This window comes from Salvelinus sp. IW2-2015, linkage group LG2 (genome assembly GCF_002910315.2).
Source record: "Salvelinus sp. IW2-2015 linkage group LG2, ASM291031v2, whole genome shotgun sequence".
NCBI lineage: Eukaryota > Metazoa > Chordata > Actinopteri > Salmoniformes > Salmonidae > Salvelinus > Salvelinus sp. IW2-2015.
In genome coordinates this window covers 38,163,888-38,175,623 of record NC_036839.1, presented here as the reverse complement: position 1 = coordinate 38,175,623, position 11,736 = coordinate 38,163,888, and the positions used below count along the sequence as shown (strand labels likewise).

At 44.4% G+C, this 11,736-nt stretch overlaps 2 protein-coding genes across 2 annotated transcripts in view; one reads left to right on the top strand and one right to left on the bottom strand.

The window, feature by feature from the left end:
• The window catches only part of cmss1 (cms1 ribosomal small subunit homolog), a 65,352-nt gene that overhangs the window by 9,494 nt on the left and 44,122 nt on the right, over positions 1-11,736 (top strand). The gene's annotated exons all lie outside the window — the stretch shown is intronic.
• The window catches only part of filip1l (filamin A interacting protein 1-like), a 35,592-nt gene continuing 31,959 nt past the window's right edge, over positions 8,104-11,736 (bottom strand). The window contains exon 5 of the mRNA XM_024010196.1: positions 8,104-11,218. Coding sequence (XP_023865964.1) covers positions 8,416-11,218 — 2,803 coding nt within the window. The 3' untranslated portion in view covers positions 8,104-8,415. The remainder of the gene's footprint in view (positions 11,219-11,736) is intronic.

Sequence of the window (11,736 nt, the reverse complement as noted above, 5' to 3'; positions counted from 1 at the left end):
TGTCTATATCCATCTCATTTACCCCCCATCTCCCCGTGTCTATATCCATCTCATGTCTTCATTCTTTTGGAACTTCTGTGAGTGAAGTGAACATTTCACCCACAGAAGTTCCAAAAGAATGAAGACATTTGAAATGTCATTATGTCTATATACAGTGTTGTAACGATGCGCAAATAAAGTACAAAAGGGAAAATAAATAAACATAAATATAGGTTGTATTTACAATGGTGTTTGTTCTTCACTGGTTGCCCTTTTCTTGTGGAAACAGGTCACAAATCTTGCTGTTGTGATGTCACACTGTGGTATTTCACCCAGCAGATATGGGAGTCATTCAAATTTGGTTTGTTTTTGAATTCTTTGTGGATCTGTGTAATCTGAGGGAAATATGTGTCTCTAATATGGTCATACATTTGGTAGGAGGTTAGGGAGTGCAGCTCAGTTTCCACCTCATTTTGTGGGCAGTGTGCACATAGCCTGTCTTCTCTTGAGAGTCAGGTCTGCCTACAGCATCCTTTCTAAATAGCAAGGCTATGCTCACTGAGTTTGTACATAGTCYAAGKTAGTGATGCACCGATATGACATTTTTAGTCGATACCGATATCTGATATTTTCCTTGCCTAAAAACAACAACAATACCGATAACCAATATTAATTTTTTTTGTGGCCTTTTAAGCATTCTAGTACAGTTAAATAGTTAACACACACACACGAACGCAGCGTTCTAAGGCACTGCATCTCAGTGCAAGAGGTGTCACTACTGTCCCTGGTTTGAATCCAGGCTGTATCACATCCGGCCATGATTGGAAGTCCCATAGGGCGGCACACAATTGGCCCAGCTTCGCCCGGGGTAGGCCGTCATTGTAACTAAGAAATTGTTTTTTACTGACTTGCCTAGTTCAATAAAAGTTACACACCATACCACACTGACCAAAAAGTTATTTTGTTGGCGTTTACGTATGTCCCCATTACCAGTAAAACATAATCAAAACCTATTTCTTTCACTTACTTGCTGTGCTGTTTCGTTGTTCAGTCTTTTCATTTTCAACCAGGTTTTCATCAGACATGTCAAGCAGTGAAGTTTCAGCTCTGTCTGTCCGTGGCCTCGGTGTGCACTGTCACRGTGTCCYTTTCCATTTTGTCTAGCTGTGTATGTAACATTTCACGTAAACCCTGTTTCTTGTCTGCATCGAAGTTGCTGTCTTTGTAAATAGCATCAAGCATGGTGGCGACACAGTAAAGAGGCTCAGAGAGAATACCACAATTGCTTGTTCACAGCCTCGAGTACTTTTGTAAGTTTTAACCCCACGGTTTGTCGGCGGTTTTGTTGAGCAGGTGTTTCAATGCCATGACAGAGGTTATCAAGTCTGCTGCAGACGTAGTTGATGAGCTTATTTCTCCAGTCAGTTGTTCGAATGGAGCTAGGAGTGTATTCATGATTCCAAGTTTCAAATATGTTCTCAAATGCCATTGAAATGGCGGCAGCGGTATAAGAACTGGCACATTCTTGAGCATGCAATACGGTTTTCCTCAGTATGAAATCCTCATCGACCAACTGTGCTGCCAGACTCCGCATGCTCATGGGGCTGACATCGCTTGTCCAAATATCTGTRGTGACGCCCATAGCAAGTAGGATAATGAATTATATTATTTTGGCGCTAATGGATTTCACCTTTGAGTTGTCTCGCGGATCATTTCTTACTCTTTCAAATGACTGCTCAACTTGTTTAGTTGTTGGAAGTGTGCGCTTAGTATTTTTCTGCTTTTGTTCTGTGTAGCGCTGTATTTTCCGTGGTGTCGTTACGTTATATACGTATGCACATCAGCTTTGACATCGGTTTTGCACATCGGCGTTAAAAACTMCTTGTCAATAGGGGGGCGCTGTTTTCACTTTGGGAAAAAACGTGCCCAAATTAAACGGCCTCGTACTCTGTTCTAGATCATACAATATGCATATTATTATTACTATTGGATAGAAAACACTCAGAAGTTTCTAAAACTGTTTGAATTATATCTGTGAGTAAAACAGAACTCATTTGGCAGCAAACTTCCATATAGGAAGTGAAAAATCTGAAAACGAGGCTCTGTTTCAGGGCCTGCCTATTCAACTGGCTTTTATTTATCGATATGTATGCACTTCATACGCCTTCCACTAAATGTCAACGGGCAGTGGAAGGTTGAATGGGGTGTCTAGCTTGATCTGAGGCCGAATAAGAGCTTTTGGAGTGGCAGGTCCGGTATTTTGTTTGTTGTCGACGGCGCGCGGGGGACCTCGACATTGTCTTCTGAAGAGCGTTCGGTATACACGGCGAATTGCTCCGGCTCTGATTTTATTTGATACATATGAGAAAAACATAAAGTTGGATTTTTCAACCGAGTTTTATCAGTTTATTCAACGTTTATTGGGACTTTTGGAATTTTCCGTTCTTTGCGCCAAGAGAAGATGGGCATGTTCGCGCCACATGGCTAGCCAAGGTTGCTAATTCGACAGAAGAAATGGACATTCTAAAACCAAACAACGATTTATTCTGGACCAAGGACTCCTTGCACAACATTCTGATGGAAGCTCAGCAAAAGTAAGACACAATTTATGATGTTATTTCGTAATTCTGTGGAATATGTTCACTCCAACAGGGGGTAGAATATGTGAGCGCTGTCTCACAATAATGCTTTTTGTATGTTGTAGTAAAGTTATTTTAAAAAATCTAACACAGCGGTTGCATTAAGAACCAGTGTATCTTTCATTTGCTGTACAACATGTATTTTTTAGTAAAGTTTATGATGAGTTCTTTGATTAGATTAGGTGACTGTCCAAAATATCTCCGGAGATTTTGGTGAATTGTTGCTACATATTCCACAATGTACAATATAACCATGATTTGCAGCTCTAAATATGCACATTTTCGAACAAAACATAAGTGTATTGTATAACATGATGTTATAAGACTGTCATCTGATGAAGTTGTCCAAAGGTTAGTGATAATTTTATCTATATTGCTGTTTTTGTGAAATCTATGCTGGCGGTGGATAAATAGCTTGTGTGTTTGGCTATTGTGTGAGCTAATATAATTCTTATATTTGTTTTTCGCTGTAAAACACTTAAAAAATCGGAAATGATGGCTGGATTCACAAGATGTTTATCTTTCATTTGCTGTATTGGACTTGTGATTTCATGAAATGATATTATATGATATCCCTGTCCCGTTAGGCTAGGCTAGTCAGCTTTTTGATGAGGATGAGGGTTGGAATGGTAGTAAGGTTAAACTAGACATCGGTCGAGGTTGCGATTTTACATTGTTTTCGCTGAGGAATGTACGAGTCTGCTATTAATGATAATGCAGAGGATTTTCCCAGAGTTGCCGTTGATGCATATCCCACTGTAGTTATTGGGGTCAAATTTGCTCCACTTTTGTGGATTGGGGTGATCAAATATTGGGGAAGATGCCAGAGCTGAGGATGATGTTAGAGTTTAAGTATAGCCAATTGGAATTTGTGGTCTGTATTTTTGTCAATTCATTGAGGATACCATCAAACACACAGGCCTTTTTGGGTTGGACGGTTTGTATTTTGTCCTGTAGTTCATTAATTGGAGAATCCAGTGGGTTCTGGTTAGAATTATTTATGATTTTTCACCGCCGATAGCGATTACTGGAGGACCAAAAAAAGCCGATGCGATTTATAATATAATTTTTTTTGTAATAATGACACTTACACAAATACTGAATGAACACTATGAACACAATATTAACTCAATATAATACATCAATAAAATCTATTTAGCCTCATAAATAATGAAACATGTTCAATTTGGTTTAAATAATGCAAAAACAAAGTGTTGGAGAAGAAAGTAAAAGTGCAARATGTGCCATGTAAAAAAGCTAATGTTTAAGTTCCGTGCTCAGAACATGAGAACATATGAAAGCTGGTGGTTCCTTTTAACATGAGTCTTCAATATTCTGACTGACTGAGTTTGTGGCCGTGAGGCCTCTGATGTATGGCCTCAGGCAATCACCTGGTCACGGCCTCGCCAAGTGATATCATCAGTCCTGGAAACGCTCCATCTATGTCAGGTTCTGTCTGTCTGCTCCTGATGGCTCCCAGCTAGTCTTCTCTCCTCTGGTGTTATAATGGTAGGATTCAGCTTGTCACCATAGATACAGGATGCTGCATTAGAAGTCTGGTTCTCTGTTCTTCAGCTGAGTCTCTTTTTTTATTTTCGTTTAGATTTTTTACCTTTATTTAACTAGGCAAGTCAGTTAAGAACAAATTCTTATTTACAATGACGGCCTAGGCCGGCCAAATCCTAACCCAGATGACGCTGGGCCAATTGTGCGCCGCCCTAATGGGACTTCCAATCACGGCTGGTTGTGATGCAGCCTGGATTTGAACCAGGGTCTGTAGTGACGCCTCTAGCACTGAGATGCAGTGCCTCAGACCACTGCGCAACTCGGGAGCCCTTTTTCTTTGAAGCTTATAAGTACTATTCCTTACTTCCCTCTGTAGAGTACGTATGCTCTGTGTCTGTCTCCGTCACAACTTTGTGTGTGCTTCTTATCCTTGACTATCTCGGCTTAGGCAATATGTTTGTTTGTTTGGTTGAATTGCTTGCCCAAATAAGGCTACGGACTCAGTTTATTTATTTTCACATTGGAACACTGATCCTCGAAATAGATCACGTTTGGGAAAAAATGTTACCATATAAAGTAGGCCTAACCTCACTGAGTACTCAGTTAAAGTTCCCCAGGTTAAAGTTCCCTTCGCTCTAGTCTACTTCACAGTGCTGCCCCCCTTCCCTTCATTCTAGTCTACTTCACAGTGCTGCCCCCCTTCCCTTCATTCTAGTCTATTCACAGTGCTGCCCCCCTTCCCTTCATTCTAGTCTACTTCACAGTGCTGCCCCCTTCCCTTCATTCTAGTCTACTTCACAGTGCTGCCCCCTTCCCTTTGCTCTAGTCTACTTCACAGTGCTGCCCCCTTCCTTTGCTCTAGTCTACTTCACAGTGCTGCCCCCCTTCCCTTCGCTCTAGTCTACTTCACGTGCTGCCCCCCTTCCCTCGCTCTAGTCTACTTCACAGTGCTGCCCCCTTCCCTTCATTCTAGTCTACTTCAGTGCTGCCCCCCTTCCCTTCATTCTAGTCTACTTGTGCGCTGCCCCCCTTCCCTTCATTCTAGTCTACTTCACAGTGCTGCCCCCCTCCCTTCATTCTAGTCTACTTCACAGTGCTGCCCCCCTTCCTTCATTGTCTACTTCAGTGCTGCCCCCCTTCCCTTCGCTCTAGTCCTACTTCACAGTGCTGCCCCCTTCCCTTCATTCTAGTCTATCTTTCACAGTGCTGCCCCCCTTCCCTTCATTCTAGTCTACTTCACAGTGCTGCCCCCTTCCCTTCGCTCTAGTCTACTTCACAGTGTTGCCCCCCTTCCCTTCATTCTAGTCTACTTCACAGTGCTGCCCCCCTTCCCCTTCATTCTAGGCTACTTCACAGTGCTGCACCCCTTTGCTCTAGTCTAGTTCACAGTGCTGCCCCCTTCGGTCTAGTCTACTACACAGTTATTTTTATCTGAGCTGAATTTTCCTGTGTATCATTGGATAAGACTACACACACACACACACACACACACACACACACACACACACACACACGGGCCTACAGAGAATACAGGCATATGCTCATGCTGGGGTTGTGGTGTGGTAGAGATGAATTGGTGATGACATCAGCCTGTGAATCTCACTGATCCAAGCACACATATGTTGGGATTTACTGCTGTTTTTTCTGTCCCATTAATCCCTATTGGTTTGTGAGCCTCTTGATGAATGAGGTTGAAAAGTGTCAGAATTGATTTTTAACACAGAGGTTTTTACCATCCTCTGTGTTAAAAATCAATTCTGACACTTTTCAACCTCATTTATCATCTCCAGCACCAAACCATTGTCTACATATGTGAAAACAGCACATTTCTATGATCTGTGTTAAKAAATATAAGGTGGTCCTCAAAAAATGCTTCTGTGACATCACAGGGTAGGATTAAAAGTAAAAGACGGTGATTTTCAAAACCTGAAAGTTGTTTCTAGCCCAAGGGAGGGGATTTTCTTGCTTCTACCACCTCCTACAAAACTTAAATGTACTGTAATCACATTTATTGACACTGGTATTGTGCTGGAGATAATGCAAAATGAGGTTGAAAAGTGGTGGAGTTGCCCTTTTAGGTCTCAGTGAGTATTAAAAATGAGAGCATTTTTAAAAAAAATCCAACTTCCAACTGCTATTTTGAACCAGTTCGGAGTTACAATGACCACGTTTACATGCGCTCAGTATTCTTATTAGTAACTCATATCACGCTTCAGGTCTCATTCAGGATAAGCTGTTTACATGCACCTTTTGATATCCCACCTGCGAGTATCCCTGTAGCCATGAATAAACAGAATATTCCTAATTTAAGTTCATATGAATTAAGTGAAATAGTAACTGAAATATGGACACTGACTGTAGGCCTATAACCTCTTACATGTAGCATAATATAATATGAATTCCTGCACAATTATGCATTTCTTGCAGTAAAATTATAGAACAAATGTTAATTTGGTTTTGGGAACAGGAGTGGAGAAATATGATTTCTTTCAGCTTCTCTTGAGAAATTGTGAATGTGTCTGTAATGTGTTGTCTTTGACGGTAATGCAAGCAGACAGTATTTSAACAGCATAAACAACCTGGTCTCAGAGCATTTTGTATTATTCTGTAAGTAAACCGGGGACACTCCATTTCGTATGATATGTTACAAATTACAATTTATTATATTTTACGAATGTGCACAATGTACGATATGATACGAATTCTAGCTAGCTGGCTAATGTTAGCTGGGTTAGGGGTTAGGGTTAAGTTTAGGCGTTGAAGGGGAAGGGTTAGCTAAAAGGGTTAGCTAACATGCTAAGTATTTGCAAAGTAGCTATAAAGTAGTAAGTAGTTAAAGTTGCTAATTAACTAAAATGCTAAAGTTGTCCGTGATGAGATTCAAAACAGACAACTTTACCGGTGTTAACTACATTACTAATGCATTCATTCTATCAATGTAAGACATTATTCTGGTGAGCACCACTACTCAAAGGGCAACAAGTTATGACAGAAGAGAAGCTGCATGTATCTAACTATAGTTGACAAACAATAGCCTACCAAATGTCAGAAATTATAAATTACCCTACCAAATATCTGAAATTATTAGCAGAAAGTTGTCTAAATTAGGGGTGAAAGTAGCCAGTAGGCTATACAGTCTAGTATNAAATTATAAATTACCCTACCAAATATCTGAAATTATTAGCAGAAAGTTGTCTAAATTAGGGGTGAAAGTAGCCAGTAGGCTATACAGTCTAGTATGGAGGATCAGCAAAATAAATGATTKTGGAATTWTAAMGGTGGATGGAACTGTGCAGGTAGCCTAGTTTTTGAAGTGATCTGATTGTCAATCATCCATGATATGCAAAACTGAGCCTGCGCAGACTGCAGTAAATGGGATAAGATGTTTACATGCCACAGTATCCCGTCTAAGATCCGCATATCCCAGGCATCTTATCCGGGTTMAATAACTAATCAAAAGGGAACCATTGCACTCTCCCAGAAGCTTAGCTGGTGCGTGAAACCCTCAAATTTATCCCGTYGGTTTCTCATAACCCTTTTTCTCCCCAATTTCAATCTTGTCTCATCGATGCAACTCCCCAAAGGGCTCGGGAGGTGAACTCTATGGGACTCCCGATCACGGCCGGTTGTGATACAGCCCGGGATTGAATCCGGGTCTGTAGTGATGCCTCTAGCACTTCGATGCAGTGCAGTAACTGCTGCGCCACTCGGGAGGCCCCGGGATATGATGTTTTATATGCGTCAAGTCAAGTATCCCGAATAATAGTGGGATATTGGTGCACATGGTCATTGTTTAAGTATTTCACAGTGAATGAGACTCGTCAGAAAATTATATAGCCTAATTAACAAACGTGGTTAGCCTAAGTAATATAAATATAAAATACATGCTATTTTAGACTTATAGTCAAAATATTAATTAGGAAATGGCCTTTAGTAAATGGACAACAGGGGAAACAACAAAAGAAACCAAACTGTTTTTAATGGTTAAATGTAACACGGTATAGTTAATTATTAAATGCACATATCAGAAATGTGGGAGGATATATTTGTAAGTAGTAGTCTTGAATAGATTAAGGTGACCATTTACATTCAGTGCAGGTGTGAGTCCAAACAGGATTAGATAAGTGCTTTCACATGCACACAGTTATGTAATAGTACACTTATTATGATGATGATGTGGCTGTTCCGACAGGCTGGTTAGGGCTGATTCTCTGTTGCTTTTCTGGTGAAAGGGACTCGGGGGTTGGGTAAGAGAAGCTAGGTCACTAGAGGCTGGATGGAGGTGGGCGTTTCAATCATAAGGGCAACTTACTGTAATGTACGAGGGTCGTGCGACAGGGGTGTTGGCAGGGGTTATGGTGATGCTACTGGTGATCTTGCTGCCGCCTTTGATGTGGCAGCCATTGGTCAGTACTGGCGTCCTTGGTTCCTGTCCGGGGGTGTGGTACGGTCCCCCAGACTGGCTCTGAGTTATACCATTAATAGACTGGATGTAGGGGCTCCCAAGATGGATGTGGATCTTGTTGTCCTCTGTGGTGATGACACTGGGACCAGTGCTGTTAGACCTCTGGATCTGCCAACCGTTCCGCCTTTCCGGGCTCACACGAAACATTGCTTGACCTATGACCTCACTGGATTCAAGCGATCCAGTACTGACTGTTACCATCTGGATGGGAGAGACGGTGTAGTCAGGTGACACTGACCTGGAGGAGTCTGGGGAGTTTACAGTGATGGGGGTCATAGTTAGAGGGGAGAGGGCTCTTTCAGGGCTGCCAAACCCCTCTGGAGGCAGGGAGCTCTTTGTTCTGGCCACTGGGGAGATGGCAGCGTTTGGGATGATGGTGATTCTCTGTTTTGGTGGGACTCCGCTGGTGGGGATAACTGCGGTGCTGGTATAGGATGTGGCATTGTCGGCGGTGGGGCTCCTGATCTCCAGTGTGGCCGTGTTGTGCCCATGGTCCGGCGTTACCTTGATGTGTAAGGGCTGCCCTGGGGTGTGTGCAAGCGTCACATCTCCTTTCTGGACAAAGTTACCCTTTAACAATTTGCTGTTAATGGTATGGGGATTGTCCTTGCCGTTGGGTGAAAGTTTGCTGAATGGCCTCACATTACTGTTTTGGTGGTTCAAGCTTTCAATGCTTGTTAGCTGAGGCGAGTTGCACTTAAGGTCAAGATCCTCGTTTTGATTTGGGTCTTCTCCATCGCTCTCCTCATACAGTTTACCGCTGAGCTCCAGCGGAGTCAGGCTCCTGTAGTCAGGTGGCAGGGTGTCTGCGGGCTCCGTCTGCAKCTCCTTGGTGCACAGGTGGAGGTCTGAGAAGCGTCGACCAGCGATGCCAGGCCGGAGGCTCTTGCTGACTCGCCGGTACCTGTCCAGCTCATGGGTCAGTCCCTCCATCTCTTTGGCCAGCTCCCTGTTCCTGACCTCTTGCTGGGTCAGCCTCTTCTGCAGGGTAGAGCTGTCCATTTGCACTTGACAGATGGACTCCTCCGTCCCCATCAGCCACTGGACCTTCTCCTTGAGAGCCTCCACCTCCCTTTTGAGGAGGACAGACTTGACCTGCTCCTCCTGAAGTCGCCTGAGGAGGAGGTGCTCCTGGTTTTTCTCCTTCTTCTCTGCCAGCTGGTACTTAGAGACCTCCTTCCTGGACTCCTCCAGCTCCACTGCCAGGGCCCTGGCTCTCTCCTGCTCCTTGAACCACCTCATCTCCAGGGAATCAAAGTCCTCCTCGGCCTTCATCAGCTCACCCTCCACCACTCCATTCTGCATGAGTCTCCTGCTCAGTCTGTCTACCTCCTGGGTGAGTTCTTTGACTTTATTCTCTTCTTGTTGGTAGCAGTGGTTAGTGTTGTCCAGCAGGGGGATCTTGACTTCTCGACAGAACTCCCCCCCTTTGACCTCCAGGACCTGAATCCTCTTTTTCATGGTGCTAACTTTGCTCTGCAGATCCCCGCTCCTATCCTCCTCTGCCCTCAGCCTCACCCGCAGCTCGTCCCGGTCTTTGGCCACTCTCTGAATCCTCTCCTCTAGCTCTGCTTTAGACCTCAGTGCCTTGCGGCTCTCCTCAATGAGTTTCTCTGTGGCTGTCGACACGCTGTCACGCTCAGCCTGCAGTTTCCCATCCTTCTTCTCCTGGAGTTTCTCTTCTGTTTGCCTGACTCTCTCGGCCATCTTCTTCCTCTCTTCAACCAGCACCACTGTGAGTGTTCTCAACTTGGCAAAGTCCAGTCTTAACGCCCCCTCTGATCTTTCCAGCTGGCCCTCGATGACTTCCAGTTCCCTCACCCGCACCTTGAGGGTATACAGCTCTCCAGACAGCTGCTTGGTGCTGGCCCTCTCCTTCTCCAGGCTTCCCTTCAGAGCACTGCACTCCTGCCTGCTTTTTCCCAGAGCCTCCTCCAGTCTGTCCAGGTCACTGATCCGATCATTCAGCTTGTCCACCTCGGCCTTCAGGCTTCGGCTCTGACTGGACTCCCTCCCCAGTTTGCGGTCTAGGTCCCGGCATTGGTCTCCCATGCGGATCAGCTCCTCGTCGTTTCCTTCCATCTCCACCACTCTCCTCCTTAGCTGTTCCACTTCTGAGAGCAAGCCAGGGGTTGTTGGGCACCCTTCTCCCCTATGGCTTAGCCTGTCCCTCAGCTCCTGCAGCTCCTCCTCTGCCCTCTTGAGGGCGCTCCTGGTCCCCTCCAGCTCATCCAGCTGTCGGCTGAGGGCGGCCAACCGCTGACGCAGCTGTCGGTTCTGTGCATCCTCATTGGCCAGTTTGGCCATCATGGCTTCCTGGTTGAGGTGGAAGTGGGAAGCTTGTTCGCGTAACTCTGCTTCCAAGCYAATTACTTTAAGCTCCTGCTCCTTTGCCCTGGAATGGGTGGAGTTTAGCTCCTGTTGGGTGTGGTCGTCAATGTCCGTCAGTTCCTGGACACGTTTTCTCTGCTGTGAAAGCTGACCTGAAAGGCGTTGCTGCTCGTCAATGACCAACAATGCAAAAGACTTGAGTTTAGTCAGCTCTTCCTTTAAAGCAGAGACCTCTTTCTCGCTCTTTTCCTCCTTTCTTTCCCTGTAGGCTTTCTCCTGGATGAGCAGCAGCTTCAGCCTGTAGAAAAGGGAGACAAACAAAATGTAGTTTATATTGAACGGTGTGGTTTAACTTAGTGATGTAGGCTAACATATTTAAAAGTCTACAACTAGACTTCTGTTCAAGGTTTACGAGCCTTTACATTCAATTAAGACATGCGATGGCTGCCTGCATTTGTCTCATCTGAATGCAATGTTTTCCAATGTGGAAGGTCTCCCACACTCTTTCCCTCTGTCTACTACAGTACACTGCTGAGCTGGTGAGCTAACATTCAGACAGGAAATGTACCATGTCCTTGACGGAGACATAATTTCCTCCCTGTTCCCTGGCCCTCCGTGCTCTCTAGGAACAAACTCTGTTCCTAGATGGACAACTGCGTGTTATCCATCTCTTTTTCCTCCGGTCTCCACGGCCCTGTCCTGCTGGTGTTTGCGAGGATGTTTTGACTGGCATCACAGATGGTGCTTTGTCAGAGAGCAGTTGGTTAATTAAGGGGTTCCTCTACCCCTTAGTACCCTCTCTACTGCATCTTGTCC